At 39.3% G+C, this 13,103-nt stretch overlaps 1 protein-coding gene across 5 annotated transcripts in view; it reads right to left on the bottom strand.

Moving 5' to 3' along the window:
* The window catches only part of sigmar (Tumor necrosis factor alpha-induced protein 8-like protein sigmar), a 47,245-nt gene that overhangs the window by 7,557 nt on the left and 26,585 nt on the right, over nucleotides 1-13,103 (bottom strand). For 4 of the 5 annotated variants that reach the window (XM_087344883.1, XM_087344882.1, XM_087344885.1 and 1 more), the window contains one exon: nucleotides 1,614-1,687. The exons of the other annotated variant lie outside the window; for it this stretch is intronic. In XM_087344883.1, the coding sequence (XP_087201009.1) occupies nucleotides 1,614-1,623 (10 nt within the window). In that variant the 5' untranslated portion in view covers nucleotides 1,624-1,687. The remainder of the gene's footprint in view (nucleotides 1-1,613; nucleotides 1,688-13,103) is intronic. 5 annotated transcript variants of the gene reach the window in all.

The raw sequence follows: 13,103 nt of genomic DNA, 5'->3' as shown, positions 1-13,103 counted from the left end.
GGCCTTCAGCCGAAACGGCCCCTCCCTCTCTGGGTTCATACCCCAGAGACCCAACCAACCAAATTCCTTCGACAACTTGCCTGACAGGATAACCTCCCATCAGCAGCAACAAATCCCAGTTTGAATGGTCGAGGCTCCCGCCACGACGAAACCCCGTTAGCGTTAGCAAAATTTCCGTTCTTATATTACGACCGTTTACCATTTCCAGCAATGCGTCTTGTGCGCAGGAATGGTTTCACCTAGGTAGGGACGATGCTTGCGCTTGCGCAGGCCTCTGCCCTCAGTTAGCTTCTTTGGTTGGTTTGGTTGATGACGGAGGCAGTATGACCTCTGAAACGTTGGTTAACATCGACCAGACTACACAGCGCAATAACCCAGAAGACAGAAATCTTCATACTCACCGCTGTGAGAACCTCAAGTCTTACACAAGTGTAACAATGGTTACCTAGGAAACATCATCTGTTTATTGATAAACAGATGACGTTTCCTAATTAACCATTGTCGTTTATCTGTCAACAAATAAACAGATGAAGTTTCCTAGGTAACCATTGTTGTTTATTTGTTGATAAACAGATGACGTTTCCTAGGTAACAACCTTACCTTACCTTACCTTACCTTACATTACATTACATTTCATTTCATTACATTACATTACATTCAGCTACCACAGACCCATCTTAAGCGTAACTAATTCAAGTTGATTAAGCAATGTCTTAATCAAACTTTACGCAATTGTAAAGCGGGTATAAAGGAAATATTTATAATAAAGCCAATATATAAACTTCCTTTCCGTATAGACGTATTTACGTCAAATTCTCCGGAACCGTGGTTCCACTGACAACTTTTTAGTTAAAAATAATACAGAGAGAATTACTCAAAGATATAATTTGGTCACATTCCATCCTAACCGTAAAAAGCATAAATTAATATTAAATATTTTCTCTATAAGAAGGAAATAAATTTAAAAGTAATGAAAAGAGGCATGAAGGAAGTTTTACAATTTCATTTGCCCTTATTTAAAAATGCTCTACGCTGCAATGTACCGGTGAATACCGTGCAACTGCAGTCACACGCGAATTTTAAATGTACATTCGAATTTTGAGTAACTTTTTCGCACCTCAGCACATCGTATCAGCAGCTGAAATTTTGTGGACAATCATTACTAGATGGGCTCTGTAGATGAACAAAATATCAGGTGAGGTTTCGGCATGACCAACCTAACCATTCCCTTCTTAGCTTGACAAGGCCTCTGCCCCATGGCGTAGAGCAAAATTAAAACAAGACGTAAAGGAGCTGTATCGTGGCATCTGAAATTACATTTAAGTTTATTTTTAAAACACAAACGTCGCCATATTGACAATTGTGAACACACGAAATATTCTCCACAAAAATAAATACGTAAATAAGATATTGTATTTTTAATAAATACGTAAATAATTAAAAATAAAAGGTAGGATTTTTTATTTCATCGCTCACCACATCGAAACTTCTGCACAGGACAACATGGCGTTGTTTTAAAATTAATTAGAAAATTCTCTCAACAAATGAGTTTATAGTTTTAAAATATCTAATTAGACAGTTAATTAATAACTATAATAAAACAATATACTTACCATCAACCATTAGTGGCAATACTGTAATATTTTTCTTCCTCTGTCAAACACAGAAGCATCTAGCCTTCAAGTGCCTATATAAAAAGTAAAATCCACAGAACGGGAAAAAAAATATTAATTACGAACAAAATAATAAAGTGCAGGGTTCAAAGCAAAAGAAACAAATAATAATAATAACAAATATATCCCTAACCACTGAGTACAGTCAATGAAATTAATTTTAATGCAGAAAGTAATAATTTCATTCCATAGAAATTAAAAACACTTATGTCACAGAGTAATGTTTATATTTAATCAGCATCATTATCACATAGCATTTTAATCACTGTACTTTCGGGTTTCAATAGATACAAGTCGCACATTACAAGAACAACGGACACTTTTTCTTCTAAACGTGTCGGATTTTCGAAAACTTAAAGACATGTATCTGGGAAACTACTGGGCTGATATTGTTGTGACTTACATATCACCTTGCCCTATACGTGGCGTCATTGTGACATGAGTTTGGTCACCCAGGTATTTACGGTTTGGGAGAAATAAGCGTGAAAACATATGACCTTGAGAATTTTAAAGACATGTATCTGGAAAACTACTGGGCTGATATTGTTGTGACTTACATATTACCTTGTCCTATACGTGGCGTCATTGTGACATGAGTGTGGTCACCCAGGTATTTACGGTTTGGGAGAAATAAGCGTGAAAAGATATGATCTTGAGAATTTTAAAGACCCGTATTTAGCAAACTACTGGGCTGATATTGTTGTGACTTCCATATTACCTTGTCCTATACGTGACGTCATTGTGACATGAGTGTGGTCAACCAGGTATTTACGGTTTGGGAGAAATAAGCGTGAAAAGATATGACCTTTAGAATTTTAAAGACATGTATCTGGGAAACTACTGGGCTGATATTGTTGTGACTTCCACATTACCTTGTCCTATACGTGACGTCATTGTGACATGAGTGTGGTCAACCAGGTATTTATGGTTTAGGAGAAATAGGCGTGAAAAGATATGACCTTGAGAATTTTAAAGTCATGTATCTGGGAAACCACTGGGCTGATATTGTTGTGACTTCCACATTACCTTCACCTATACGTGACGTCATTGTGACATGAGTGTGGTCAACCAGGTATTTACGGTTTGGGCGAAATAAGCGGGAAAAGATATGACCTTGAGAATTTTAAAGTCATGTATCTGGGAAACTACTAGGCTGATATTGTTGTGACTTCCACATTACCTTGTCCTATACGTGGCGTCATTGTGACATGAGTGTGGTCAAACAGGTATTTACGGTTTGGGAGAAATAAGCGTGAAAAGATATGACCTTGAGAATGTTAAAGACATGTATCTGGGAAACTACTGGGCTGATATTGTTGTGACTTCCACATTACCTTGTCCTATACGGGGCGTCATTGTGACATGAGTTTGGTCAACCAGGTATTTACGGTTTGGGAAAAATAAGCGTGAAGATATTTGACCTTGAGAATTTTAAAGTCATGCATCTGGGAAACTACTCGACTGATATTGTTGTGACTTCCACATTACCTTGTCCTACACGTGACGTCATTGTGACATGAGTGTGGTCAAGAAGGTATTTACGGTTTTGGAGAAATAAGCGTGAAAAGATATGACCTTGAGAATTTTAAAGACATGTATCTGGGAAACTACTGGGCTGATATTGTTGTGACTTACATATTACCTTGTCCTATACGTGGAGTCATAGTGACATGAGTGTGGTCAACCAGGTATTTACGGTTTGGGAGAAACAAGCGTGAAAAGATATGACTTTGAGAATTTTAAAGACATGTATCTGGGAAACTACTGAGCTGATATTGTTGTGACTTCCACATTATCTTGTCCTATACGTGACGTCATTGTGACATGACTGTGGTCAACCAGGTATTTACGGTTTGGGAGAAATAAGCGTGAAAATATATAACCTTGAGAATTTTATATCCATGTATCTGGGAAACTACTCGGCTGATATTGTTCTGACTTCCACATTACCTTGTCCTATACGTGACGTCATTGTGACATGAGTGTGGTCAACCAGGTATTTACGGTTTGGGCGAAATAAGCGTGAAAAGATATGACCTTGTAAATTTTAAAGTCATGTATCTCGGAAACTACTAGGCTGATATTGTTGTGACTTCCACATTACCTTGTCCTATACGTGACGTCATTGTGACATGAGTGTGGTCAACCAGGTATTTACGGTTTGGGAGAAATAACCTTGAAAAATATGACCTTGAGAATTTTAAAGACATGTATCTGGGAAACTACTGAGCTGATATTGTTGTGACTTCCACATTACTTTGTCCTATACGTGGCGTCATTGTGACATGAGTGTGGTCAACCAGGTACTTACGGTTTGGGAGAAATAAGCGTGAAAAGATATGACCTTGAGAATTTTAAAGACATTTATCTGGGAAACTACTGGGCTGATATTGTTGTGACTTCCACATTACCTTGTCCTATACGTGGCGTCATTGTGACATGAGTGTGGTCAACTAGGTATTTACGGTTTGGGAGAAATAAGCGTGAAGAGATTTGACCTTGAGAATTTTAAAGTCATGTATCTGGGAAACTACTGGGCTGATATTGTTGTGACTTCCACATTACCTTGTCCTACACGTGGCGTCATTGTGACATGAGTGTGGTCACCCAGGTATTTACGGTTTGGGAGAAATAAGCGTGAAAAGATATGACCTTGAGAATTTTAAAGACATGTATCTGGGAAACTACTGGGCTCATATTGTTGTGACTTACATATTACCTTGTCCTATACGTGGCGTCATTGTGACATAAGTGTGGTCACCCAGGTATTTACGGTTTGGGAGAAATAAGCGTGAAAATATATGACCTTGAGAACTTTAAAGACCCGTATTTAGCAAACTACTGGGCTGATATTGTTGTGACTTCCATATTACCTTTTCCTATACGTGACGTCATTGTGACATGAGTGTGGTCAACCAGGTATTTACGGTTTGGGAGAAATAAGCGTGAAAAGATATGACCTTTAGAATTTTAAAGACATGTATCTGGGAAACTACTGGGCTGATATTGTTGTGACTTCCACATTACCTTGTTCTATACGTGACGTCATTGTGACATGAGTGTGGTCAACCAGGTATTTACGGTTTGGGAGAAATAAGCGTGAAAAGATATGACCTTGAGAATTTTAAAGACATTTATCTGGGAAACTACTGGGCTGATATTGTTGTGACTTCCACATTACCTTGTCCTATACGTGGCGTCATTGTGACATGAGTGTGGTCAACCAGGTATTTACGGTTTGGGAGAAATAAGCGTGAAGAGATTTGACCTTGAGAATTTTAAAGTCATGTATCTGGGAAACTACTCGACTGATATTGTTGTGACTTCCACATTACCTTGTCCTACGCGTGACGTCATTGTGACATGAGTGTGGTCAAGAAGGTATTTACGGTTTGGGAGAAATAAGCGTGAAAAGATATGACCTTGAGAATTTTAAAGTCATGTATCTGGGAAACCACTGGGCTGATATTGTTGTGACTTCCACATTAACTTGTCCTATACGTGACGTCATTGTGACATGAGTGTGGTCAACCAGGTATTTACGGTTTGGGCGAAATAAGCGTGAAAAGATATGACCTTGAGAATTTTAAAGTCATGTATCTGGGAAACTACTAGGCTGATATTGTTGTGACTTCCACATTACCTTGTCCTATACGTGGCGTCATTGTGACATGAGTGTGGTCAACCAGGTATTTACGGTTTGGGAGAAATAAGCGTGAAGAGATATGACCTTGAGAATTTTAAAGTCATGTATCTGGGAAACTACTCGGCTGATATTGTTCTGACTTCCACATTACCTTGTCCTATACGTGACGTCATTGTGACATGAGTGTGGTCAACCAGGTATTTACGGTTTGGGAGAAATAAGCGTGAAAAGATATGACCTTGAGAATTTTAAAGACATGTATCTGGGAAACCACTGGGCTGATATTGTTGTGACTTCCACATTACCTTGTCCTATACGTGGCGTCATTGTGACATGAGTGTGGTCAACCAGGTATTTACGGTTTGGGAAAAATAAGCGTGAAAAGATATGACCTTGAGAATTTTAAAGTCATGTATCTGGGAAACTACTCGGCTGATATTGTTGTAACTTCCACATTACCTTGTCCTACACGTGACGTCATTGTGACATGAGTGTGGTGAACCAGGTATTTTCGGTTTGGGAGAAATAAGCGTGAAAAGATATGACCTTGAGAATTTTAAGGACATGTATCTGGGAAACTACTGGGCTGATATTGTTGTGACTTACATATTACCTTGTCCTATACGTGGAGTCATAGTGACATGAGTGTGGTCAACCAGGTATTTACGGTTTGGGAGAAACAAGCGTGAAAAGATATGACCTTGAGAAATTTATAGTCATGTATCTGGGAAACTACTCGGCTGATATTGTTGTGACTTCCACATTACCTTGTCCTATACGTGACGTCATTGTGACATGAGTGTGGTCAACCAGGTATTTACGGTTTGGGCGAAATAAACGTGAAAAGATATGACCTTGAGAATTTTAAAGTCATGTATCTGGGAAACTACTCGGCTGATATTGTTGTGACTTCCACATTACCTTGTCCTATACGTGGCGTCATTGTGACATGAGTGTGGTCAACCAGGTATTTACGGTTTGGGAGAAATAAGCGTGAAAAGATATGACCTTGAGAATTTTAAAGACATGTATCTGGGAAACTACTGGGCTGATATTGTTGTGACTTACATATTACCTTGTCCTATACGTGGAGTCATAGTGACACGAGTGTGGTCAACCAGGTATTTACGGTTTGGGAGAAACAAGCGTGAAAAGATATGACTTTGAGAATTTTAAAGACATGTATCTGGGAAACTACTGAACTGATATTGTTGTGACTTCCATATTATCTTGTCCTATACGTGACGTCATTGTGACATGAGTGTGGTCAACCAGGTATTTACGGTTTGGGAAAAATAAGCGTGAAAATATATAACCTTGAGAATTTTATATCCATGTATCTGGGAAACTACTCGGCTGATATTGTTGTGACTTCCACATTACCTTGTCCTATACGTGACGTCATTGTGACATGAGTGTGGTCAACCAGGTATTTACGGTTTGGGCGAAATAAGCGTGAAAAGATATGACCTTGAGAATTTTAAAGTCATGTATCTGGGAAACTACTGGGCTGATATTGTTGTGACTTACATATTACCTTGTCCTATACGAGGAGTCATAGTGACATGAGTGTGGTCAACCAGGTATTTACGGTTTGGGAGAAATAAGCTTGAAAAGATATGACCTTGAGAATTTTAAAGACATGTATCTGGGAAACTACTGGGCTGATATTGTTGTGACTTCCAAATTACCTTGTCCTATACGTGGCGTCATTGTGACATATGTGTGGTCAACCAGGTATTTACGGTTTGGGAGAAATAAGCGTGAAGAGATATGACCTTGAGAATTTTAAAGTCACGTATCTGGGAAACTACTCGGCTGATATTGTTCTGACTTCCACATTACCTTGTCCTATACGTGGCGTCATTGTGACATAAGTGTGGTCACCCAGGTATTTACGGTTTGGGAGAAATAAGCGTGAAAATATATGACCTTGAGAACTTTAAAGACCCGTATTTAGCAAACTACTGGGCTGATATTGTTGTGACTTCCATATTACCTTTTCCTATACGTGACGTCATTGTGACATGAGTGTGGTCAACCAGGTATTTACGGTTTGGGAGAAATAAGCGTGAAAAGATATGACCTTTAGAATTTTAAAGACATGTATCTGGGAAACTACTGGGCTGATATTGTTGTGACTTCCACATTACCTTGTTCTATACGTGACGTCATTGTGACATGAGTGTGGTCAACCAGGTATTTACGGTTTGGGAGAAATAAGCGTGAAAAGATATGACCTTGAGAATTTTAAAGACATTTATCTGGGAAACTACTGGGCTGATATTGTTGTGACTTCCACATTACCTTGTCCTATACGTGGCGTCATTGTGACATGAGTGTGGTCAACCAGGTATTTACGGTTTGGGAGAAATAAGCGTGAAGAGATTTGACCTTGAGAATTTTAAAGTCATGTATCTGGGAAACTACTCGACTGATATTGTTGTGACTTCCACATTACCTTGTCCTACGCGTGACGTCATTGTGACATGAGTGTGGTCAAGAAGGTATTTACGGTTTGGGAGAAATAAGCGTGAAAAGATATGACCTTGAGAATTTTAAAGTCATGTATCTGGGAAACCACTGGGCTGATATTGTTGTGACTTCCACATTAACTTGTCCTATACGTGACGTCATTGTGACATGAGTGTGGTCAACCAGGTATTTACGGTTTGGGCGAAATAAGCGTGAAAAGATATGACCTTGAGAATTTTAAAGTCATGTATCTGGGAAACTACTAGGCTGATATTGTTGTGACTTCCACATTACCTTGTCCTATACGTGGCGTCATTGTGACATGAGTGTGGTCAACCAGGTATTTACGGTTTGGGAGAAATAAGCGTGAAGAGATATGACCTTGAGAATTTTAAAGTCATGTATCTGGGAAACTACTCGGCTGATATTGTTCTGACTTCCACATTACCTTGTCCTATACGTGACGTCATTGTGACATGAGTGTGGTCAACCAGGTATTTACGGTTTGGGAGAAATAAGCGTGAAAAGATATGACCTTGAGAATTTTAAAGACATGTATCTGGGAAACCACTGGGCTGATATTGTTGTGACTTCCACATTACCTTGTCCTATACGTGGCGTCATTGTGACATGAGTGTGGTCAACCAGGTATTTACGGTTTGGGAAAAATAAGCGTGAAAAGATATGACCTTGAGAATTTTAAAGTCATGTATCTGGGAAACTACTCGGCTGATATTGTTGTAACTTCCACATTACCTTGTCCTACACGTGACGTCATTGTGACATGAGTGTGGTGAACCAGGTATTTTCGGTTTGGGAGAAATAAGCGTGAAAAGATATGACCTTGAGAATTTTAAGGACATGTATCTGGGAAACTACTGGGCTGATATTGTTGTGACTTACATATTACCTTGTCCTATACGTGGAGTCATAGTGACATGAGTGTGGTCAACCAGGTATTTACGGTTTGGGAGAAACAAGCGTGAAAAGATATGACCTTGAGAAATTTATAGTCATGTATCTGGGAAACTACTCGGCTGATATTGTTGTGACTTCCACATTACCTTGTCCTATACGTGACGTCATTGTGACATGAGTGTGGTCAACCAGGTATTTACGGTTTGGGCGAAATAAACGTGAAAAGATATGACCTTGAGAATTTTAAAGTCATGTATCTGGGAAACTACTCGGCTGATATTGTTGTGACTTCCACATTACCTTGTCCTATACGTGGCGTCATTGTGACATGAGTGTGGTCAACCAGGTATTTACGGTTTGGGAGAAATAAGCGTGAAAAGATATGACCTTGAGAATTTTAAAGACATGTATCTGGGAAACTACTGGGCTGATATTGTTGTGACTTACATATTACCTTGTCCTATACGTGGAGTCATAGTGACACGAGTGTGGTCAACCAGGTATTTACGGTTTGGGAGAAACAAGCGTGAAAAGATATGACTTTGAGAATTTTAAAGACATGTATCTGGGAAACTACTGAACTGATATTGTTGTGACTTCCATATTATCTTGTCCTATACGTGACGTCATTGTGACATGAGTGTGGTCAACCAGGTATTTACGGTTTGGGAAAAATAAGCGTGAAAATATATAACCTTGAGAATTTTATATCCATGTATCTGGGAAACTACTCGGCTGATATTGTTGTGACTTCCACATTACCTTGTCCTATACGTGACGTCATTGTGACATGAGTGTGGTCAACCAGGTATTTACGGTTTGGGCGAAATAAGCGTGAAAAGATATGACCTTGAGAATTTTAAAGTCATGTATCTGGGAAACTACTGGGCTGATATTGTTGTGACTTACATATTACCTTGTCCTATACGAGGAGTCATAGTGACATGAGTGTGGTCAACCAGGTATTTACGGTTTGGGAGAAATAAGCTTGAAAAGATATGACCTTGAGAATTTTAAAGACATGTATCTGGGAAACTACTGGGCTGATATTGTTGTGACTTCCAAATTACCTTGTCCTATACGTGGCGTCATTGTGACATATGTGTGGTCAACCAGGTATTTACGGTTTGGGAGAAATAAGCGTGAAGAGATATGACCTTGAGAATTTTAAAGTCACGTATCTGGGAAACTACTCGGCTGATATTGTTCTGACTTCCACATTACCTTGTCCTATACGTGGCGTCATTGTGACATGAGTGTGGTCAACCAGGTATTTACGGTTTCGGCGAAATAAGCGTGAAAGGATATGACCTTGATAATTTTAAAGTCATGTATCTGGGAAACTACTCGGCTGATATTGTTCTGACTTCCACATTACCTTATCCTATACGTGACGTCATTGTGACATGAGTGTGGTCAACCAGGTATTTACGGTTTGGGAGAAATAAGCGTGAAAAGATATGACCTTGAGAATTTTAAAGACATGTATCTGGGAAACTACTGGGCTGATATTGTTGTGACTTCCACATTACCTTGTCCTATACGTGGCGTCATTGTGACATGAGTTTGGTCAACCAGGTATTTACGGTTTGGGAAAAATAAGCGTGAAGAGATTTGACCTTGAGAATTTTAAAGTCATGTATCTGGAAAACTACTGGGCTGATATTGTTGTGACTTCCACATTACCTTGTCCTATACGTGACGTCATTGTGACATGAGTGTGTTCAACCAGGTATTTACGGTTTGGGAGAAATAAGCGTGAAAAGATATGACATTGAGAATTTTAAAGACATCTATCTGGGAAACTACTGGGCTGATATTGTTGTGACTTCCACATTACCTTGTCCTATACGTGGCGTCATTGTGACATGAGTGTGGTCAACCAGGTATTTACGGTTTGGGAAAAATAAGCGTGAAAAGATATGACCTTGAGAATTTTAAAGTCATGTATCTGGGAAACTACTCGGCTGATATTGTTGTGACTTCCACATTACCTTGTCCTACACGTGACGTCATTGTGACATGAGTGTGGTCAACCAGGTATTTACGGTTTGGGAGAAATAAGCGTGAAAAGATATGACCTTGAGAATTTTAAAGACATGTATCTGGGAAACTACTGGGCTGATATTGTTGTGACTTACATATTACCTTGTCCTACACGTGGAGTCATAGTGACATAAGTGTGGTCATCCAGGTATTTACGGTTTGGGAGAAACAAGCGTGAAAAGATATGACCTTGAGAATTTTAAAGTCATGTATCTGGGAAACTACTCGGCTGATATTGTTCTGACTTCCACATTACCTTGTCCTATACGTGACGTCATTGTGACATGAGTGTGGTCAACCAGGTATTTACGGTTTGGGCGAAATAAGCGTGAAAAGATATGACCTTCAGAATTTTAAAGTCATGTATCTGGGAAACTACTCGGCTGATATTGTTGTGACTTCCACATTACCTTGTCCTATACGTGGCGTCATTGTGACATGAGTGTGGTCAACCAGGTATTTACGGTTTGGGAGAAATAAGCGTGAAGAGATATGACCTTGAGAATTTTAAAGTCATGTATCTGGGAAACTACTCGGCTGATATTGTTCTGACTTCCACATTACCTTATCCTATACGTGACGTCATTGTGACATGAGTGTGGTCAACCAGGTATTTACGGTTTGGGAGAAATAAGCGTGAAAAGATATGACCTTGAGAATTTTAAAGTCACGTATCTGGTAAACTACTAGGCTGATATTGTTGTGACTTCCACATTACCTTGTCCTATACGTGGCGTCATTGTGACATGAGTGTAGTCAACGAGGTATTTACGGTTTGGGAGAAATAAGCGTGAAGAGATATGACCTTGAGACTTTTAAAGTCATGTATCTGGGAAACTACTCGGCTGATATTGTTGTGACTTCCACATTACCTTGTCCTATACGTGACGTCATTGTGACATGAGTGTGGTCAACCAGGTATTTACGGTTTGGGAGAAATAAGCTTGAAAAGATATGACCTTGAGAATTTTAAAGACATGTATCTGGGAAACTACTGGGCTGATATTGTTGTGACTTCCACACTACCTTGTCCTATACGTGGCGTCATTGTGACATGAGTGTGGTCAACCAGGTATTTACGGTTTGGGAGAAATAAGCGTGAAGAGATATGACCTTGAGAATTTTAAAGTCATGTATCTGGGAAACTACTCGGCTGATATTGTTCTGACTTCCACATTACCTTGTCCTATACGTGGCGTCATTGTGACATGAGTGTGGTCAACCAGGTATTTACGGTTTGGGAAAAATAAGCGTGAAAAGATATGACCTTGAGAATTTTAAAGTCATGTATCTGGGAAACTACTCGGCTGATATTGTTGTGACTTCCACATTACCTTGTCCTACACGTGACGTCATTGTGACATGAGTGTGGTCAACCAGGTAATTACGGTTTGGGAGAAATAAGCGTGAAAAGATATGACCTTGAGAATTTTAAAGACATGTATCTGGGAAACTACTGGGCTGATATTGTTGTGACTTACATATTACCTTGTCCTATACGTGGAGTCATAGTGACATGAGTGTGGTCAACCAGGTATTTACGGTTTGGGAGAAACAAGCGTGAAAAGATATGACCTTGAGAATTTTAAAGACATGTATCTGGGAAACTACTGAGCTGATATTGTTGTGACTTCCACATTATCTTGTCCTATACGTGACGTCATTGTGACATGAGTGTGGTCAACCAGGTATTTACGGTTTGGGAGAAATAAGCGTGAAAAGATATGACCTTTAAAATTTTAAAGACATGTATCTGGAAAAACTACTGGTCTGATATTGTTGTGACTTCCACATTACCTTGTCCTATACGTGACGTCATTGTGACATGAGTGTGGTCACACAGGTATTTATGGTTTCGGAGAAATAAGCGTGAAATATATGACCTTGAGAATTTTAAAGTCATGTATCTGGGAAACCACTGGGCTGATATTGTTGTGACTTCCACATTACCTTGTCCTATACGTGACGTCATTGTGACATGAGTGTGGTCAACCAGGTATTTACGGTTTGGGCGAAATAAGCGTGAAAAGATATGACCTTGATAATTTTAAAGTCATGTATCTGGGAAACTACTCGGCTGATATTGTTGTGACTTCCACATTACCTTGTCCTATACGTGGCGTCATTGTGACATGAGTGTGGTCAACCAGGTATTTACGGTTTGGGAGAAATAAGCGTGAAGAGATATGACCTTGAGAATTTTAAAGTCATGTATCTGGGAAACTACTCGGCTGATATTGTTCTGACTTCCACATTAACTTATCCTATACGTGACGTCATTGTGACATGAGTTTGGTCAACCAGGTATTTACGGTTTGGGAGAAATAAGCGTGAAAAGATATGAC

Source organism: Zootermopsis nevadensis, unplaced genomic scaffold, assembly GCF_977971745.1.
Source record: "Zootermopsis nevadensis isolate Lab colony 2312 unplaced genomic scaffold, Znev_1.0 Znev_ptg000008l, whole genome shotgun sequence".
NCBI classification, from domain to species: domain Eukaryota; kingdom Metazoa; phylum Arthropoda; class Insecta; order Blattodea; family Termopsidae; genus Zootermopsis; species Zootermopsis nevadensis.
Note: the sequence above shows the minus strand (reverse complement) of the source record. Positions and strands in the feature narration are given on the sequence as shown.